The 22,358-nt window shown below is 43.6% G+C and overlaps 1 protein-coding gene across 14 annotated transcripts in view; it reads left to right on the forward strand.

The window, feature by feature from the left end:
* The window catches only part of CAMK2B (calcium/calmodulin dependent protein kinase II beta), a 203,663-nt gene that overhangs the window by 92,634 nt on the left and 88,671 nt on the right, over positions 1–22,358 (forward strand). For all 14 annotated transcript variants that reach the window (XM_083713534.1, XM_083713545.1, XM_083713544.1 and 11 more), the window contains exons 3-5: positions 4,464–4,523; positions 14,909–14,963; positions 21,024–21,089. In XM_083713534.1, the coding sequence (XP_083569660.1) occupies positions 4,464–4,523; positions 14,909–14,963; positions 21,024–21,089 (181 nt within the window). The remainder of the gene's footprint in view (positions 1–4,463; positions 4,524–14,908; positions 14,964–21,023; positions 21,090–22,358) is intronic.

Here is a 22,358-nt window from a genome sequence, read left to right on the forward strand (position 1 = left end):
TTTCAAATGCATCCCAAGCCTAAAAGGTTGGGGACTCCAATCTATAATAACAACAAATAATAGAAATTAAGGAAAAATTTTACAACTAAAAATAAAATTAATAACTGAACATTTTGAAAAACAGATGGGCAGTACACAACTGTGGACAGAAAACGAGGTTTAATAATTATGACCCTGTTGTTACAGTGTTCTGTTTTTAATCAGATTATGTAGGAAGGCAAAGAATTAAGTAAAAGTTGGCAATGAGATGAGAATGAATGAATGAGCTGGGGTTATACTTTTGTGTATCGGATGATCAGGGAGTCACACAGATTACTAGGTCACAGCTGTAGCAATTTAGGCAACACATTTAATTATTATTTATGCATTAATTTTGTTTTTTGTAAGGATGGCAATCCAGGTCAGCTGACAACAGTTAAACCATCTAACAATAAAAAGAATGATAAAATAAAATTTATTAATTAAAACAGTACAGGAGGCAGAAACAACAGATTTTTATTTTTTTTTAAGCTGGCATGCTTGAGAAATAAAAGTAACAACCTGACAATCCAGAGGTCAGTCAAAAAGGAAGGGCCTCACATGCAACCAGTGATCATCAGAGAGAGGGGTGAGGTTGGTCTCCCTAGATAGCAAGCTCCAGTAGCTTGGCATGGATTTAATTACTGTATATTTGAAGCTCTCAAGAAAGGCATTTTGTATGCGAACTCTGTGTGAGAGAAAGTATTTTTCTACCCTTCTTTTTAGCTGAAAAGTGGCTTGCATTAAATCTCTGCTGGACATTCCTTCATAAGCCACTCAGAATGCCAGTTCTGAAAATTTGGGGATTTCATCATGAGTATCAGATGGAGTCTATGCATAGGATATCGGGATCTCAGTGTAAATTACCGGAGTGAAATTGCTGCATCTCAATCTAAGATGTTCCTCTATGCAGGAATCTCTTCTTTCCCTAAACAGGAACAGTAGGAAGCAGCCATACACTGGGTCACAATATTTTTTCAACTAGCCTAGTGGTGTCTATAGTAGTGCAGGGATGGCTGGGGAGAGCTAATGACGGGCAGAGCTAATTGATTCTAGCTTTGTCCCCATCTTCCTCATTGTTGACCACCACAGTGGCAACCCTGAGTTTAAGGAGGAGGAAGCTGATAGCCAGGACTGGACCTGGGATTTTCTGCACAGCATAATAATAATAATAATAATAATAATAATAATAATTTATTTATACCCCGCTCTCCCCGGCCAGAACCGGGCTCAGGTTGGCTAACACCAATAAAATTATAATAAAACATAACGGGGGGGGGGGGGGGGACACAACAAAACAAAACCAGTTTATTAAAATGCGGGTTAAAATACAATTTAAAACGCAGCCTCATTTTAATAGTAGCCCATAGATCAAAACCATAAGGGGAGGGAAACATAAGGGTCAAACTGAGTCCAAACCAAAGGCCAGGCGGAACAGCTCGGTATTGCAGGCCCTGCGGAAAGATGTGAAGTCCCGCAGGGCCCCAGTCTCTTGTGCCAGAGCGTTCCCCCAAGTCGGGGCCAGTACGGAAAAGGCCCTGGCCCTAGTTGAGACCAATCTAACCACCTTGCGACCTGGGACCTCCAAAGTGTTGTTATTTGTGGACCTTAAGGTCCTCCGTGGGGCATACCAGGAGAGGCGGTCCCGTAGTTACGAGGGTCCTAAGCCGCATGTGTTTTCCACTAAGCTATGTCCCCTCCGTATAGAAGGCAAGACCGAAGGCATCCTGATTTGCATTGGCTGATCTGTATGGCCTGATGGTGACTGGCCCAATGTTGTAACAGAGGACTGGACTAGGTGGCTTTTTTGTTCTTTGCAATTATATGATTTGGTGAGTTGCTTTTTAACATAGCATATAGCACCACCTGCTTACAGTGGTGCTGCATATTGCCATCCTTTGTTAAAATACTGGGCATGAGGTTGGCTTGGTATGTGGCTGGGGAGTAAGGCGTAAAAGTCTGTATAGGTAGATGCTTGGATGGTTGCAGGAAGGGTTAGGCAACTGTTGCCAAGCACTTGGTGGGCCTTTCCATTTTCTTCAAGGCCTGGCAGTTTTCATCCAAGTTCTGACTCAGACCAGGAGGTGGTTGGTAAACGGTATAAACAGCACTGCATGTTCCCAGCATCAAGGAAGCTCTGCCATCTTCCTTGGAATAAATTATGCAAATATACAAACAACTCTAGTGCAGAAGTCATAATACAGGGCTCTTCACAGAAGTTTGAATAAGGACGGGGTGTTCGGCAGACGAAACAAGCACATTGGTTTGGGTTTTCGAAAAGTGAAAAAGAAATCCAGACAGAAAAGTTGTTGAGCTTTTTTGTTTCGGGCAGAGTTGTTGTTTTTGTTTTTGTTTTTTTTGCAAAACCACAAAGGTATTGGATGTTTTGGAGCTATTTCTGTGGAAAATTGGCTAAAACGACAATGTCAACATGGGCTGCCATACGTCCGGATTTTCCTGGACATTTAAGCTAATTTCTGCCAGGTAATGGGTAGATGGTTAGGAAGAGAAGAGACTAAGGTTTGTCTGTTTTGCACCCCGTTGAGTGTGGTGTGACTTACCATGGAACACTGTTCCTTAGGTTTATGCCACAACCATGTATAAGAGTTTTGACATTTGTAGGAGAGTGTGGTTGCTGAAAGCAGAATGCTGAGCTAGATAGGCCTTTGGTTCAGTCCAGCAAAACTCCTTATATTCTCATGCTCTTCACTTACTTTTTGTCCTCCCTTATTCTCCCCATTTCCCCTTATAAATTATGTCATTTTTAGATTTGTGCAGTTTCAAAATGAATATATAACTGGTTGGATGGACCCCAAGCAGCCCTTTCCACCTCTGGGGAAATGAGTGCTCCGTCAGTCATGCTCCACTTGATTCATGATAACCAAACTTCACTACCTCATTCATCATTACAGTTTGGCGAACATCATCTCTATTGAGATGCAAGGCACTCACTATCTGTAGTTTCTGGCAACAATTGAAGATATTTTGGTTTCAATAAACTTTTCCAGATGAATGAATGAATGAAGTCTTTGCCTTGGGTTTTTATTCGTATTGTTTTAAAACCAATTTTAGGTTGTTTTGATATTATTTTAAAAACCACTTTTAGTTGTGTTTATTGTGCAATAGTAAATTGCCTTGAATGAGAGGTGAGTCATAAATAATAATAATGATACTGATGATGATTATAATTATGATCATAGCGTAACTCAGTTAATCCTCTATATGCATGCATTTTCTTCCACTTAAACATTAAAAAAACAAGTCTTACCTACAGGCTTCCAGTCAAAACAGTTGTCTGCAGAGATGGTTTTAACACACTAGGGCTGTTTTGTTACAAGTCTAGAGTCAGATTTCTATGTAGAAAGGTAGCTCCTTGCTTCTGCCTCAGAGGATGAATGAGTAATGGTCAGCACAACATCCCATGGCAAAAAAACCATGTTAACTATGTGTTGTCCAAGGTAGATCCTTTGGTTTCTATTGAACTCACTACAATGAATTTTAGCAATTAAATGATCTTGAATACAAGTGCATTAAGGAAGTGAGAGAATAATTTATTTATTTTTTGCTTTCTCAAGCCTGTTCATAGTTCTATAAGCCTCTGTCATATCCCATTGCTCTTTTCCCCCTCTGAATGAAAAATGAGTCCAACATTTTAGTTGTGGGGGGGGGGAACAGCTAAGGGACAACATGATAGAAGCTGATGGTATCTGGAATGTATTTGTATTAGCTGTAGAATTGTATTCTTTTAAAGAGATGGCTAATTTATCAAATACTGTAATGTTTTAACAACATGTCACATACGTGTTTGGTTCAAGTTAGATAGGATGAGTGAACTCTGAAACAATCTTTGTGAAAGGAACCCCCCCCCTTTTACTTCCTCTTCTCTTCTCGCACCCTCTTGTGGAGGTGGGTTGCCACTTACTCCGAAACCCTCCTCTCCCCACACCATCCAGCCACCTCCCAGCACCGCAACTAGAAAAAGGCCCTTGGCACTTTTTGTCAGAGAAGCACCATGACTGGAACTTTGTGTGTCCCCTTAAGAGAGCCTGGCTCTCTTAATAACCCCAGCCCCTGTATGGAGAGATGCATGAAGTATGCATTTGTGTGTTTGGAGGTTTTTTCGACAAAGAGGGGCAGAATACCCGTCTTGTTGGCAACCCATGCTACGCCACTGGCTAGAATGTTTATTTTTGGCATGTTTCTTTTTAACCTGAAAGGAATTGTGTGTGTGTTTAATTAGTGGGGGGCATTAAAAAACATGGCCCCCATCTTCAGTGTGAAGTAGAATTCTACTATCTGTAATGTGTAGATTGGGTCTAATATCAGGGAAATGCTAGCCTCTGCATTTGAGATGCTGGCCAGAACCAAGTACTAAGGGGCAGACTCTCAGAATAAGCTAATTTGGATGGCATGCTAAAGAGTGTTTGCTCTTTATTTTTCTTCAGATCATCAGAAGTTGGAGCGAGAAGCTCGAATTTGCCGTCTCCTGAAGCATTCCAACATCGGTAAGTATCTGTCTTGGAGGGGATAAGTAGAGGGGGGGAAAGTTTCTCACTTTAGAAGAAGAGTTTGCCAGGGTTGACAATACTTGCCTGTTTTGTGTTCTTCCTGGGAGGACTGTGGGTGGGAGCGCTCCTTCAGTGATTGGAAAGATAGGGGAACATTTGTTCACTCTTAGAAGCTGATATTATATATATATAATTTGAGAAGGCAGTTGTCCAGAATCTGTTTCAGCAGATCAGTGCATGTTTCTCTCATTGCAGACAATGCATATCCAATCCTTTCCAAACTACCATCACTTCCAATGCTCCAAATTCTAGCAATCTACATTTGCAAAATCCAAATTCAGCAGTTAGAACATCCAGATCCTGTGACTGGGATAAATCTTTACTCAACAACTAGTTTTTTGAGTAAGTGGAGGATATGGCTGCCAAGCCCAAAAGTTATACCCCCACCAATAGGATACTGCCTTTTCCTTGCCCCTGTACTCTGCACTGATGTAATTCAAAAATATGCTTTTCCACCTACATTGCTTGCTTTATTTCAGGCATGGAAACAAGTGTCCCATAAGCCCCAGCCAGTATTGTCAATGGTCAGGGATGATTGGAGTTTAAATCCAGCGGCATTTGGAGGGCAACAGGTTCCTCATCCCTACTCTATTTTATTCACAAAACATGGATAGTTTTGCATTATTATTATTTGCCCTGTGAGGAATTTTGACTTGGCTGCAGAAACCTTGCAAAGCTACTGATGGTGTATACAAACCACAGTGAGTTAATAAACCATAATATCAAGTCAGGGTCAAATTGTGGTTGAGCCTCTTTTTCTCAGCTTAGCCTACTCCACAAGGTTGTTAGGAGGGTAAACATGGAGTAATCACATCTACATACACCAACCTGAGCTCTTTAGAGGAAAAGTGGGGTGGGGTGGGGAATTGAGACAGTTGGTATGGGTTGTGGACTAAACATTCTTGTTGCACAACTGATTGCTCAATCCCACCCCCCCAACCCTGCTGGTTTCAATGCACCCCTAGGTAATCTTGCAAGCCCACATTTTGGGCAGGTCTTTCCTTCTCAAACAACTGGCTAATTAAGACTATGACACCCCTCTCACCCTCTCCAGTGTGCAGTCTGTTTATTCCAGTCATTTTGTTTGAATCCCCCTTTTTTTTTTTGGTCCTTTTTTTAGGCCTCTGTTTTTCTCCCTTTGAAGTACATTAGTTTCTATGGAAACAATGTCGTCATGGGCACCTTCTAGGTAGGTTTAGAGACAGACACAAGTGCAAAAGAAAAACGAAAAACCAGTTTGTTATATAATGGAACTGGAGCAGATGCCACGGCGTGGAAGTCTTGGTGAGGTGTGCAGGATCTATATGGGCTTTGCGCAGCGGGGAGTTTGCGAAAGGAAGATGCATGTGTCCATACGGAGACATCTGTTTTCTGTGCATGATGCGGGGATCTGGTGCCTTCACTATGGGATTGTTCTAAAAGATTTAAGGAAGCTATTAGGCATATATCACCAGCTAATTATTTGAAGCCCTGTGGTAAAGTGAGGCAGGCTTCCATAAAAAGGTAAAGGTACCCCTGCCTGTACGGACCAGTCTTGACAGACTCTAGGGTTGTGCGCCCATCTCACTTAAGAGGCCAGGGGCCAGCGCTGTCCGGAGACACTTTCCGGGTCACGAGGCCAGCGTGACAAAGCTGCATCTGGCGAGCCAGCGCAGCACACGGAAACGCCGTTTACCTTCCCGCCAGTAAGCGGTCCCTATTTATCTACTTGCACCCGGAGGTGCTTTTGAACTGCTAGGTTGGCAGGCGCTGGGACCAAACAACGGGAGCGCACCCCGCCACGGGGATTCGAACCGCCGACCTTTCGATCGGCAAGCCCTAGGCGCTGAGGCTTTTACCCACAGCGCCACCCGCATCCCCGAGGCAGGCTTCCATAAGAAGGTGCAAACAGTTGCTAGGAGAGGTGACAACTCTTCCTTGATCACTTACAGTCATTCAGTGACTCAGAACAGGAGCCAGAATCTTCATCTACAGTATAATACAAAAGTATGCGCCTTACATTTTGTGTTGATTGGTAGTGCTGAGCGTCAGTGGGGCAATGCTTAGTGTTTTGTTTGCCCCACCCCAAGAGGTTAAAGCAAACACTGTGTCCATGTGGCTTAACTCCCTACTTTTTCTTTAACATGATGACACATTCATGCAGCTAGGCAAACCAGCTGTTTTTGTTTGATCCTAGGGAGTGCTTTTTTAACCTCCAGTTTGCTTGCACTAAAAACAAAGTGAAGACATTTCAGGGAGGGAAGTAGAATGCTGCATTCAATCTCCTGCACATAATGTTCTCCTGTCCTGTGGACTTAATGCTATATTGTCTTATTGAGTACGTTTGCTGAATATTATTGCCGAGTTAGTTAGTATGATACTTATGAAAGAGCAATTGGACCTGTAACAAAATGTTGGAATGTGGACTTCTGTTGAGGGTTTCAGCTAACCAACTGTGCCCTTTTCTCTTCCCCTCCACCAAAGTCAGCTTTCCGTGGCTACTGAGTATGCCAAGCCCTCACTGAGCTGTTTCTAGATCCCTTTCCCAGAGGCTACTTTTCCTTCTGCAAACCTTTCCCCACACCTGTCTATACTTTGCTTTTGTGTGTGGATGGTGCCATTTTGGCTACAGAAAGACAGACACTCTGAGAACGAGTTTGTCATTCATATAGGTTGCACGCCACAAATAGTGAGCTCTTTCTGTAGAAAAGGTAAAGGGACCCATTAGGTCCAGTTGTGGCCGACTCTGGGGTTGCAGCGCTCATCTCGCTTTATTGGCCGAGGGAGCCGGCGTACAGCTTTCGGGTCATGTGGCAAGCATGACTAAGCCGCTTCTGGAGAACCAGAGCAGCGCACGGAAACACTATTTACCTTCCCACCGGAGCGGTATCTATTTATCTACTTGCACTTTGACGTGCTTTCAAACTGCTAGGTTGGCAGGAGCAGGGACCGAGCAGCGGGAGCTCACCCTGTCACGGGGATTCGAACCGCCGACCTTCTGATCGGCAAGTCCTAGACTCTGTGGTTTAACCCACAGTGCTACCCATGTCCCTTTTCTGTAGAATATTGCCATTCTTTCTCCCTAAATGCTTTGCATTCAGGTTTTCCTTCGGTGGTGTGAATTAGGCTCACACCATCTCTTAGGAATTTCTGGCTTCCAGCCATCTCTGCAGTACAAACACACATCTGTAAATTTGTTTCCTCCAAAGTAACCTGGAAATTGTACTTAGGTGAGGGTGCTCTCTGTTCAAGGTCCCTAGCCCTTCTCACACATTTCCCAGGATTCCCTGTGGGAAAGGCATGACTATTGAATAAGTGTTAAATCTGTGCTCTAGATATTCTACACTCTCTTGGATTTGTTCTCTTGGTGCAGTTCTTTTGTGGGATCTGGCCCTCAGAACTGAGGCATCATCCTGCATGAATTTCAATGCAGAGACTGAGTGGTAGTTATATTTTGGCAGAATCAAATCCTGTTTATAAGCATTGGCCCTGTATTTGTTTGTCTTGCTAGACGTTTTCTCCTCATCTGCAAAGAACTTTTGGAGACGTGGTATTTCATTTGCAAATGATTCCTCCCCCTCCTTTTTGTTTAATTAGCCTCGTTCCGGTGAGGAACAACATGTCTTGAAGCACAGAAAAAGAACCAGGTCTCAAAAGCCCATGAATTTTCTTTCCCTTAAGGAGGGCTGGATCTTGACCTTTTGAGGAGAGAGGAAAGGATATTTAGCACCACACACATTTTCTCATGCCAGTTCCACTTTAATGTTCAATCTAACATTAAAGCGCTTCAGTCTGAAAAGATACCCACGACTCTGAGAAGAAAAAGGGCTTCATTCATTTTATGCAATGTTTCCTGCTCCGCTTTCTCTTTGAGTGACATAAGAGAGCTTCACATCTATGCAGGGTCAGTCCCATCAGTAAGCAGAGTGAGAGAGTTGCCTAAGGCAGTGTTTTCCAACCTGGTGTCTCCAGCTGCTGTTGGACTACAATTCCCATCATCCCTGACCATTGGTCTTGCTAGCAAGGGATGATGGGAGTTGTAGTCCAAAAACAGCTGGAGACCCAAGGTTGGGAAACACTGGCCTAAGGCAACTGATTTGGGGTATAATGAAAAGGCAGTAAAATCTTAGCTATTTAATTTACTATGATTATGTTTTTACTCCCAGGGAGAGACACTTGCTGGACTTTCTGCCTCAGGTGCCAAAATATCTTGGTCAGTCCTGGGTGCAATGCAACTTAAGTGAGGGAGGGGGGCATCCTTTGTTCTTTCCCTTTAGGCAGCAAAATCGTTTGGCCTGGTTCTGCATCTCATGCTCCATTTCAATGGGCCTGACATTTCTGTTTTCACGACATGAAGGAAGGAAGTGTAATGGGACTATTTCCTTGTACAAGGGACCCTGTGCTGAAATGTTTTCTGGGGATATATATATACACACACACACACACACTGACACAGGTGGCACTGTGGGTTAAAGCCAATCAAAAGGTTGGCAGTTCGAATCCCCGCGGTGGGGTGCGCTCCCGCTGCTCGGTCCCAGCGCCTGCCAACCTAGCAGTTCGAAAGCACCTCTGGGTGCAAGTAGATAAATAGGGACCGCTTACCAGCGGGAAGGTAAACGGCGTTTCCGTGTGCAGCTCTGGCTCGCCAGATGCAGCTTTGTCACGCTGGCCACATGACCCGGAGGTGTCTCCGGAAAGCGCTGGCCCCTGGCCTCTTGAGTGAGATGGGCGCACAACCCCAGAGTCTGTCAAGACTGGCCCGTACGGGCAGGGGTACCTTTACCTTTACCTTTTTATATATATACACACATACACACACACACACACACACACACACACACACACATTTTTATTAGTTTTTTTAAACATATTTCCAACAATCATATAACATTGATTGTTATATGTTATAAGATAATCATCTTATCTTATACAATGTTTTAGACTTCCGTCAACACCTCTGATGATTTTCTGTTCTTTATCACTTATTCTGCATTTCTTAATTTCTCTATCACTCTTAATTATCATTAACTAATAATTCTCCTCATAGTCTTTCTTGAAATATTTCAGATAGTCCTCCTTACAAAACTTCTTGCAGTCCTACTAGTGTAATCTGTTCATTACAATTGCTTTTCAAATAGTTCGTATATTCACTCCAGCCTTCTAAGAATCTCTGGTCCCGCAGGTTTCGAATCCTTCCTGTTAATTTATTCAGTTCTGCATAGTCCATCAATTTCATCCGTCTGGGGCTCCCCTTCTATCTAACCTACATACCCAGGGCTGAACATCTAAGGAGTGCAGATGATGATGATGATCATCATCATCAATTTTAATTTGTATACTGCCTTTCTATCTTATAATACTCAAGGCGGTTTACAAGCTGAAGAAACAAAGAATGTACACCTTACACCTTATAACAATCTAATGCAATACAAAAATGTGATAAAAAACATACTTTATTTGATGTAGATTGCTTATTTTAAAGCTAACATTCAATAATCATTAGAATGGTATAGAATAATAATATCAGCATATAAAGATTAATCAGAAACCCACTCTTAACAATTACAATAAAAAAATTCAAAATTACAATCAATAAAACAACTGCAAGCCACAGTGCATAAAATAATACAATACAAACTGAGAAACATACAGTGGTGCCCCGCAAGACGAACGCCTCGCAAGACGGAAAACCCGCTAGACGAAAGGGTTTTCCATTTTGGAGGCGCTTTCCCGCAGGTTTTTTCCGCTCCCCCCCTTTCCTAATCCGCTAAGCCGCTTATCAGCTGTTCCGCTGATAAGTCGCTTAACAGCTGATCGCTAAAAGCCGCTAGACCGCTAATAGCGCTAATCCGCTAAGCTGTCAATGGGCTTGCTTCGCAAGACGCAAAAACCGCTAGACGAAGAGAATCGCGGAACGGATTCTTTTCGTCTTGTGAGGCACCACTGTAGACTAGAGAGTGGGGCAAGGCAGGTGGAAGAAAGCAGGTGGAAGAAGAAGATGACAATAAATGTATTTATTTATATACCTCTTAGTGCATAGAGACTTCTAAGCAGTTTACAAGTATGAACACCAATGACACAAACATAAATAAGCCACTCCTCTACTGAACATCTTTCAAGATAATAATGCCCACTCACATCATAAAAAGCTCATAACCCACTTACTCTCAGCAGCCAGAAGCATCATAGCCAGACACTGGAGAGACCTGTCAGGAGTAAGCATGGACCAAAGGTATCAAATAGTACGGGAAACAGCCTTATTAGAAAAACTAACCAATAAACTGAAACTGACATGGCAACAAACAGAAGAAGACACCTTCACCCTCGTATGGCTCACCTTTACCACGTACATAGCCCAACAAGACAACAACAAGAATCCGCTGATGTGAATCAGTCTGGCTAACCTGATCCAAACACACACACACACACACTCACGCTCTCACACATAAAAACAAATCTCACTACAGCCAACCAAAGACAACCAACCACACCCTAGGCCGCCCACAACCTCTCTCACCACCAAGAAAATAGAACAAGCGAATAGTAAGAGAACTCACACAAGTGACGCTGACTCAAAACCCCATACATACACTAAGTAGAAGAATAGAAGCATTGCCACCTGACCCCACCCCACTCACCATTCTCCCCTCCCCTCTTTCCCCCTCTTTTCTTCCTAACCTAACAGTGTATGCAACACTAATGTCTCACAACAAATGAACCTGATCTGTAGAAAATGCAACTTGAAAAGAGACAATGCACATATTTTTGTAAACTAAGACATATCTATATCATCTATCTATCATCTATCTATATCTATCTATCATCTATCTATCTATCTATCTATCTATCTATCTATCTATCTATCTATCTATCTATCTATCTATATCTATCTATCATCTATCTATCTATCTATCTATCTATCTATCTATCTATCTATCTATCTATCTATCTATCATCTATCTATCATCTATCTATCTATCTATCTATCATCTATCTATCATCTATCTATCTATCTATCTATCTATCTATCTATCTATCTATCTATCATCTATCTATCTATCATCTATCTATCTATCTATCTATCTATCTATCTATCTATCTATCTATCTATCATCTATCTATCTATCTATCATCTATCTATCTATCTATCTATCTATCTATCTATCTATCATCTATCTATCTATATCTATCTATCTATCATCTATCTATCATCTATCTATCTATCTATCTATCTATCTATCTATCTATCTATCATCTATCTATCTATCTATCTATCTATCATCTATCTGTCTGTCTGTCTGTCTGTCTGTCTGTCTATCTATCTATCTATCTATCTATCTATCTATCTATCATCTATCTATCTATCTATCTATCTATCATCTATCTATCATCTATCTATCTATCTGTCTGTCTGTCTGTCTGTCTATCTATCTATCTATCTATCTATCTATCTATCTATCTATCTATCATATCTCTCTCTCTCTCTCTCTCTCTCTCTCTCTCTCTCTCTCTCTGCCATCTCTGCAAAGGCCACATACCAGGGGTGGGGATGGCACCTGTATATGCACACGTGTACTCTCTTGTACACCGCAGACACTCACCAGACACACAGGCACACAAACTGTCTTCCTCTTTCAGTCACACACTCAGTGAAAACAATCCCATTAAAACATAAACATCCATAATTAAAATATGCAATAAGACAGTCCCATTATATAGATATATAGAAACCCTGTACCCAGATCCCTGTTCTAGAGGGGCCATAAAACATCTAATTCCTCTAATAATGTTTCAGATCCATCAGTGCCACTATTTTCACACCAGTTCTCTTGCTATAGTAAAGTCTTTTTAAATGTTTGAATGAATGAATGAATGAATGAATAAGTAAATAAAGCAGCATTAGTAGAGACCAAAAGAAACAGCTCCATACCTGGATTGTGGATAGCTAGATCTATGTCGTAGAGGAGACTACTCTATTGCTATTATTCATTCCACTAGTTAGTATGTGAGCTTGTTTGCTCTACCATTCCATTTTTAACCTAGGCCCTGACAATAATAATAATTCCATTTATAAACCACCCTTCCTCCTGAAGGAGCCCAGGGTGGCAGATTTGGGTGTACTGTGTGTTTATTAAAGAAAAAATTAAGTGTCCCTCTACGTTCAGCCAGAAATTACTTTTTGTGATGGTTGGCACTTATAGGAAACTTGCGCCAGAAACGAACTATGGGTTATCGTGGACGTGCTGGTGCATGTTGCTCAAATTGTGTTTTGCTCCTCTTTTTCCTGAACCAGAAAGGGGGGCGGGGACCACAGCAATAGTTAAATGTGAACCAGTGCTTGTAATTTGTCTCCAAACCTTTAGAGGAAGTAAAGGTTTTTTCATCTCAAAGTTTGCATGGAGGGAAACAAACCATGAGCATTGATTCACCTGTAAGCCAGCACCATTTTCTGTCTCTTCTCAGCTTGTTAAAGGGAAGAACAGCCGCAGGTCCAATATGAGCAGTATGTATCAGCCTGCTTCTCATTTCAGACTATGACATGCAACCATAGCCACTTCGTTAGCTTATAATGGATTATGATTATTATGATTATTATTATTATTTGTTTGCAGAGCAGAAATGTAGGGTTAGAGACTCAAAGCCTACTTTGTCACAAGTGAGGTGTTTCAGTACTATGGGAGATTTGTGGATCTTCTACAATATTTTCTACTTCAAATATTCAAATAAACATATGACCGAGAGATTTATTTATTTTTAAGCTGGCATAAGTTTTAGTGGCATTATTATACCCCTAAAATATGTATTCTTCAGTACCTTGGACATATTTTAATTTCATCATAGATGGTTGAATGGTTTTCTTGTGTTTAGAAAACAAACAAGCACCCAGCTGTTTTCTAAACCTTTTAGTGTGTCTCCATAGAAAATATTTTGGACTTCTGTCTCCAAATTTTAGATTGTCCTGTAACCTTATGCACCTTTTACGTGGCTTTCTTGATAAATGAATTTTAATTGAGTTGGGTTTGTTCCCACCAAGCAGGCGTGCCAACCAGACTCTCAAGGGAGATAACTGACAGCTTGAACTCCTGATTGTGCTTGAGACACCCATTGCAAGCATTCTGGCAGCCACCTGTCCTCTCCCTCCTTCCTATTTCTTGCCCCCCCCCCCAGCCCAACCTCTCCTTCCCTTTTCCTGTTCCCTCTGGAATTGCTGCCCCTTCATTTCTGTAGCCCTTCTTCCATACTGCCTTCCACAACCTGGGGGCCTCCAGATGTTCTAAACCACAACTTACATAATCCTCGATCGTTAGCCCCACTGGCTAGTGCTGATGGTAGTTGTAGCCCAAAACATCCATAGGGAAGGCTGCTTTATTGTAACCAAGCCAAAGTACATGTAATTGAAATAAGCATGCATTTCCCCTCTGCCTACTCCTCCCTACTCCTCCCTTCAGCCCCCACTCCCTGATCTGTTGTTTTCCTGAATCGATTTTAGACTGTAAGCCCCATGGCCCAAGAGCCTGGTATTTCTGCTCTTAGACACAAATAATGATGTTCCTACTGAAAATGGAATTTCCAGTGTTCAGGTGCAGTGATGACCGTATACTGGATACAAAGAGTGGGCTGCGCTTAGAAACTCCTCCTAACCATCTGGATGGCTACTGCCGGAAGCAGAATACTGGGTTAGATGAGTATTTAGTCTAATCCAGGAAGTCTTGTCTTATCTTCTTAACTTATTACCTAATTTTTGCCCAGCTGGTTTGCAGAAGTTTGGCTCAGAAACAGGTTTATGGGCAGGCAAGTGCCTACTGTAGATCAGGAATTGCATTGGAGATTGCAATTTGTTTTGAGTACTAGAAATGAGCTCAGATCACGGCCCTTCATTTCACATAAATATCCGTTTCTGATTATCCAAGTGTTGTCTGAACTCTTAAGTGTGTGTGTGATTTTGTTGTTCCTATTGTTAAACAATTTGGAGTCAGAAATCCTTGCTGATTTACTGAAAATCAATCTACTATTATATCCCAGTCTATTTTCTCCCTCTCCCCCTGTATTATAAATCTGTGCTCCCGGGGACTTGGTAGGTCAAGGAAGTGTGGCAGCAATATGCTGGATAGGGGAAGGAGCCTGTGGAAAGGAAAATCTTGCATTCTAAGTGATCTAAATGCTTTGAGATAATCCTCACAGTTATGTTATGTTCAGATGAAGGGCCTGTTACCTGGGTCTCATCACACTGCTGCCTTGCTGCTATGCATGGGCTGTGTGCCCGTGAGACCTTATGTACTTTGCGCAATGTATGTTTTAAGGCAGAGGAGGTATGTAATGTATCGTTTTGTGTTCCTTTGCAGTTCGCCTCCATGATAGCATATCTGAGGAAGGCTTCCACTACCTCGTCTTTGATCTGTAAGTAGGAAATCCATTGTGACTGTATCACTATATGCTCTATTCTTGCACTTGAGGTCCCTGCCCAGTAGCTCACCCAGACCCCCTACTCAACTTAACCTGGAATTTATCTGCTTTAAAATACTAACCCCCACCTCCCACCACTTCTCCAGCACAGCATCATAGTTGCCACTGATTGTCCCATTCCTGGTGGCACACTGTGGATAGTTTCCCCCCTCCCCTGCATGATGATGATGATAATAATAATAATAATAATAATAATAATAATAATAATAATAATATTATTTATACCCCGCCCATCTGGCTGGGTTTCCCCAGCCACTCTGGCCGGCTTCCAGAAGAATATTAAAATACAATGATTCATCCAGTATTAAAAGCTTCCCTAAACAGGGCTGCCTTCAGATGTCTTCTAAAAGTCCGATAGTTGTTTATTTCTTTGACATCTGATGGGAGGGCATGCCACAAGGTGGGCGCCACTACCGAGAAGGCCCTCTGCCTGGTTCCCTGTACCTTGGCTTCTCACAGTGAGGGAACCGCCAGAAGGCCCTTGACACTGGATCTCAGTGTCCGGGCAGAACGATGGGGGCTGGAGACGCTCCTTTGGGTATACTGAAGGATTATACAGGTATACAGCATTATACAGGTATAATTCTGAATAAATTTTGTGTGCTGCTAGGGGAATTGAGCAGACTGTGGCATCCTCACGGGGGGGGGGGGGAGGGAGAGAGAAGAAGGCTGCAGCTGCAGCTATTCCAATAGCACGAAGGGGAGGGTGATGAGAAGGAGGAAGGCTATCAGAATGATGGGGGTGACTCATTGCCCCTGACACACTATGCCCAGAGTAGCTAAACAGCTGCTTAGCCAGAGACATGCCCACTAAGACCCGCATAAGTTTTAAAGGCTCTGTTGGCTCCAGGGCTCCAGACAGCGATGTTGGCCTGTCCCTCTTCCCATTCCTTTTGTCAGGATGGCTGTAGGCCATGTCCTGTGCCGACTGCCTTTGCAAAGTGTCTGGGGGCTTGTGGAGACATTGTGTGCTTTGCTCGGCTGCCTCTCACTTCATTCCAGATATAGAAGCTGGTGATCTCATCTCTCCTCTTCCCTGACAGCTCCAGTTAGGCAGTGAGCTATATTTAGCTCTTCTCTGAGTCAGTGCAGCTCCTGCTTGTCTTTCGCTGGAGTCACACAGACCTTGGTATGTCCCTTGCTTGCAGCGGGAGGATTGAAAGTAAAATGCAGGTTTACATCCCCCGGGCCACATGGCAAAGGACACTTGAGGACCCAGCTGTGGACTGGGCCAGCTGCTGCGTGGGTTGGTTTTGCATGTGCTTTCCAAGACCTTATAGGCTCAAGACTTGATTCCGTGAATATCAAGCAATTCCTGGTATATGCAGAATGAAGCTGAAAGCCGGGCAGAATGGGGAGGCTTTGATCATCCGTTGAGGCTGTTTGAAACGTTGGAGGGTGGTATACCTTGCTATTCAAGAACAAAGATGACAGATTGCTCCCTTTTTTCATGGAACTCAGCATTACTGGATTGGGGGGGGGGGGAGAGACTTTAAACCCACACTTGCTTCCTCGCTGTAACCTCTGCTAATACTCATTCCATTCTCTTCCATAACCTCTTTCTTAGACAGAGTCACTCAGGTGGCATCCTCTGCTAGGGGGTAAATCACATGGCGCTCAGTGGGACTTACTTTTGAGTAAAACGCACAGTCATTCTTTCTTACAAGGCTAGCAACCCAACATGGGTCTTCCTTGGTCAGCTTTTGTTACACTGCACAGTGGTACCTCGGGTTACATACACTTCAGGTTACATACGCTTCAGGTTACAGACTCCGCTAACCCAGAAATAGTACCTCGGGTTAAGAACTTTGCATCAGGATGAGAACAGAAATCGCGCGGCAGCAGCGGGAGGCCCCATTAGCTAAAGTGGTGCTTCAGGTTAAGAACAATTTCAGGTAAAGGGGGGCCACTAGGTGGCGCATCGGAAGATGGCTGACAGTAACATCGTTCCAACCCACACGAGGTAATTTGGAGGGAAATTAGCCTCCTTAACCCCCCCCCCAGGATTGTGGGGGGGACAGCCCTTGCCTGCTGTGCCCTATACCACCCCCGAATTTGTGGGGGTGGGGACACTAGGCACAAACCTCTCCTGTGGAATTCCGGCACTCCTCGATGCTGTCTCTGATCCGCGCCTCTAGTTGCAACAATCTTCAAAAGAAACAATTTGGATGAGATAAATTGCACATACTTCAAGGAAAAAGGGGGAGTAAAGACTGCGGACAGAAGAGATCTCTGATAACAAGACAAGAATAAAATATGAGAAGATACGTCAAGATACGGTATGACATGACTGAGGGGGGAGGGGGGAAAACCCGCCTTTCCTTTTTTATGTGATTAAACAAGAATCCCCTCCCCTAATGAGTCAGAAATTAAGGACTTAAGCTGTGGATTTAAGACTGTGTGGAGATAAACTTTCGAACCAAAGCAGTGTTTCAAGACGAAGCTGGAAAGCTAAGAGTTTTGGAATGACGCAGTTAAAAATGCCGTCGCCATTTTGGGAGGCATTGATGGAGCTCTTGGGTCTGGGAGGATAGAGAGAGAAATCAACTCGGTGGGACTTAAGAGTGACAGATGCCTAATTTATGATGGAAAGAGCGATGTTATCTATGAAGGAGATATATGGAAACCATCTGGACTTAGTTTAGAGGAACGGGAAATCCACACAGGATCATTATACTTGCTTATCGGCTTAAGGAGACTAACAGCAGAGATCGTAAAGGAAAAAGAGAAATTATATGAACAAGATATGATGTGGAAACACCAAGATAAGACTGGATAGAATTATGAACTTTGTCTGGACTGATTGGGACTGATTTGGACATTAACACAGTAATAAGAAGAGGATCTGAATCCCCCTTTGGATCTTGAAGTATGGGTTCCTCCAACAAAATTTAAAAATCTGGCTTTGTAATTTGGAATTTATGCGATGTGATTTAATTTGATGTGATTGGCCAGTTAATAAAAATTATTATTTTTTTAAAAAAAGAACAATTTCAGGTTAAGAACGGACCTCCGGAACGAATTAAGTACATAACCAGAGATACCACTGTACACGAAAATCAGTAAACTTGGGACAAGCGTCAAATGGAGTGGTGGTGTTGGTAAAGGTAAAGGTAAAGGTACCCCAGCCCGTACGGGCCAGTCTTGACAGACTCTGGGGTTGTGCGCCCATCTCACTCAAGAGGCCAGGGGCCAGCGCTGTCCGGAGACACTTCCGGGTCACGTGGCCAGCGTGACATCGCTGTTGGTAGCTGCTGCTTATTCCTGAAGTGCATTTGCACTATTCAGGACACACCCATACAACAAATTCTTATACTCAGCACATCTCTTACACAAGAAGGGCAAGATGCCAGTGAAACAGACATGTTGAGCTATTACAGTACTGTAATAATGGCCATGTGGCCTGCTGGGCTAGGGCTTACCCTTGCATACCCTTGACCTGTTTGCTGGAACATGTGCACTACATCTACCTGTCCTGTAAAACCATTGCATGGAAACAGTTTTAGATATCTGCAGTGCTTTTTTTCTTTAAAAAAAAATTGTTTAGGGGTACTCTCTCATTTTCCTACTCATAATGAAATACTGCCCCTCAATGAGGCCAAGCTTAGATTCACAAAATGTTTAGGGGTATGCGTCCCCCCCATCCCCCCAGAAAAAAAGCACTGGATATCTGTCCTCTACCTTATTTGTATCCTGCCCTGTCTTTATTGATATTCGATATTGAGCGTGCTGGCAACATGACCCGGAAGCTGTACGCCGGCTCCCTCGGACAATAAAGCGAGCTGAGCACTGCAACCCCAGTCAGTCACGGCTGGACCTAATGGTCAGGGGTCCCTTTACCTTTTTATATTGAACGTGAGCCTCCAGTACGGAGTGGGTTCATATGATCATTTTTCTCATAGCTCAAGGATGGGGAGCCTCAGTTCCAGGGGCTGAATCCAGGCCCTTCATGCCAATTATCTGGCCCTCGGCACTCTCCCCAGGCTGCGTCCTCTATGCCAGGCCACCCATCTCCTCTAGACCTGCTTTATACCCTCTTTACATGTTTTTGCTGGCTGGAACATTTCTTTTTGCTTGCCCAGATGGAGCGTAGAGAGTTTGTGTAGAAACTAGTTTATTGTACGTAAGTAAAATTCACGTTCATTGCTTGGCCCACTTTTGCCCCTACCACCAGCAGGTGGCCCCTAAAAGGTTGCCCCAGAGAGAATGTGGCCCTCGGACTTGAAAAGTTTCCCCACCGCTGTCATCGGGAGAAACACATGGGTTGTGGAAGAATTCAGTGCTCAAGTGCTATGGCTGACAGTTGCTTCCAAATCTAGTTTGCCATGCTGAAAATGAAGGATACTTTTACAGCTGACTGTTTTTCTTTCCTTGCTAGCCATCCCTCATCTTAAGGGCCTCCTGAATGTTGAATGCATTTGAGCTGATATCCATCATTAGGCTTCTCAAGCTTGCTCCTCTAAAGCCAGCTGAAATATCTGAGAAGTGCAGATGCTCAGCATATCTCAATACTAAGCAGTGTAGCCTTCCAGCTTGTTGAGCAGCTTCCCAAATTATCATTTTGTCACAGGCCTGTTCCTGCTAGCCATCACTGCGACAATATCATACTTTAATATTGTGCTTATATACATGTGTCTCTTATAATAAATTCATCTATATGCAGAGCTGCTCCTAGATTCTTTTCCTTTTGAACAGACATACAGTAAAACGTCTCACATTACCATGGCAGTCTCAAGAATGGCTTGTCAAAGCTTCTTGAGGACTTAAGTTTTCTCCCATTCAAATTAGCAATGTCAAATCCGAAGTTAACTATAGAGGTGAGAATCTAGGCGAAAGTGAGTGATGAAAGAGAATCTGAACTACCTTGGGGGTTCCAGTTTGCAGACATTGCTGCATTTTGAGGGGGGATTGCATGGAATAAGGGAATGGAAAGAGGTGGCTGTTGAAGAGGCAGCTATAATAAAAAAAAATTGCCCTGCAAATCCATGGTGTTGTTCTCTTGGCTCTCACACAGGAGGCAACACGAGCTCCTCGTAGTCAGGTGATTGGCAGCACAGAGGGAAGTAGCGGGTTGCAAGCATTACATCTGTAGCTCTGTGTGGGTGGGAGAGAGAACAAGATTTAGAGCTGCAGCAACAGCGTGGAAATGAAACAGTACACAGCTTAGGAAGGCAGACGGAGCAAATTGCTCCATGCTTTGGTCGTTGTGCTCTTTGTTTGAAGAGGCCCAATCAGCGGCGCTCACATGGTCCTGGGTGATGACAAGGGAGTACATTGCCCAGTGCTTACTTTTCAAAATGAGAGTATGTAAACTAGGCATTCCTCTTCCACTTACCCCAAATTTAATGACCAGTGATCTGTGTAATCAACCTGGTAACAAACTCCTGCCATAAGTGCCCCTTTTGTCTTTCACCATTCTTACTTGCCTCTTCCAAAATATTCTCAGCACTGCCTTCATTGCTTATATTTCTCGGTGTCTTAAAATGGCAGACTATTCAATTGGCAGTATATGGGCAGAGCAGATCACCTAGGTCTTTGCCACGGATGAGCAACTGGTTGGCTCCAGAGTTTGGGGAGCTTTGGGCAAAATGCTTCCGCACCGTCGACCCTTTGTCCTTAGGCCCGGATCAGGAGGCAAGTTATCCAAAGAGAAAGTGGGAGGCAAGTGGGGGATTCTGCTACACCTCCTCTGTCTTGTTTGCTTGCTCAGAGAGGACAGACAGTAACAACAGTAGACCTGGAGACTCCAAGGTCACCAGTGGACCCTGCCAGGAGCCCAGCCCTTCTGACAACTGTCAGTGGCCCCGATGATAATTTCCTCAGCAGAACAGGTGGCAGTTTCATCCCAAGTCTGTGTTTCGGATCTAAAAAATTAGAACTTCTGGCAAGCTCCTCTGGTCTTTCAGGAACAGCTGGGCTGTAGCAGTTTGCCCTCAAGGGGCACTTTTTCAGATTTCAGACTTTGCTTGAACTGTGGTCTGCGTTCTATTTCAGGGTCACGGGCGGGGAGCTCTTTGAAGACATTGTTGCCAGGGAATACTACAGTGAAGCCGATGCAAGGTGAGTGGTAATTCCATCTCCATCTGTCCCCCTCCATCCTTCTTCCTTTCCCCACCCTGCCCCCTTCTTTCTGCTCCCTGATCCCATGCCAGCTTGTACCTGTGCAACATTAACCCATCCATGACTGGGGCAAAGGGTTGGACTCAAAAGGTATCACAAGGCTACAGCAAAGTTCATAAAACCTTTGGCACCAGTGATTGCCATGATGTGCCCCATTGCCACATGCAGTGCCAGAGCCTGCTCTGTGGCTTTTCCGTCAGGTTGCAGCAAAGGATCTTCCTTTCATAGATATGAAGGAGATGGCATTTTGGCAGGTAACACTTGCCCCATTACAGTGCTGCAGGGTGATAAAAGGTAACACTTGCCAAAATCCACTCCCCCTTTTAATACCAAGGTTACGAGAGCTCTTTCCTCTTATTGCATCTGATTATCTTAAGCGAATTGCCTCCAAAATGGACTCTCACCAAGGTAGGCCACCACCGCAGCTGCTTCATGCTAAGGAAAGAGAGACAGGCAGGAGAGATTTGGCTCAAGACCCGGTGGGCTGATGGCAGGTGTGTTTTTCTACACCACTTGTCTTGAGACTCAGTATCTTAAGATTCAAAGGCTTATGACATTTGCAGGTTACAGAATGAAGGAGGCCAACGCCAGGTGTTTCGTTATTCAGCCCTTTAACTCTGATTCAACTTCAAATAGATTTTGGTTTACCTAGCCTAGATTATATGAACAATTGTGGATGAAATCCAACCCCCCCAACCCCCCCCAAAAGCATGAGAGTCTGCGAAAGAAGTGAAAATTGGACATAACATAGTTTCTCAGGATCAGCTCTTGCTGTCCAAGTTGTAGATATCTCTTGAGGATCCCAGGGCTAAAGGTTGACAGGGTGAGAATAGCGAGGCTTACAGAGCATCATCTTCACTGTGTTCATTTGAAAAAGAATCAAAGACTGGAATACTGCAGTGGGTACAGCTCAAAGTACAGCAGCAGTGAGTGGAAGGGATCCACCACCTGAATGATACAGAAGAGTGCAGGGTCAGTAGGGTTTGGACTGATGGAAAAGTATCTGTAATGCTTGAGCACAGAACTACGGCTGTCGCAGCAAGAGCCTGTTGGTGAAGGCAGAACCACATTAGCCAAGAAACATGGTTGGGGAGCTGCCTTTTTTGTCCTGCTTGCATCTCACCTATGGCTACTTCCCATGCTGCTCCAGGGAGCGGAGGAAATATTTGAGAGAGGTGAGATCATGTGGGGAGGAGCCATGTGAGGATC

The sequence above is a fragment of the Podarcis gaigeae genome (genome assembly GCF_964106915.1).
Source record: "Podarcis gaigeae genome assembly, chromosome: 15".
Classification (NCBI taxonomy): domain Eukaryota; kingdom Metazoa; phylum Chordata; class Lepidosauria; order Squamata; family Lacertidae; genus Podarcis; species Podarcis gaigeae.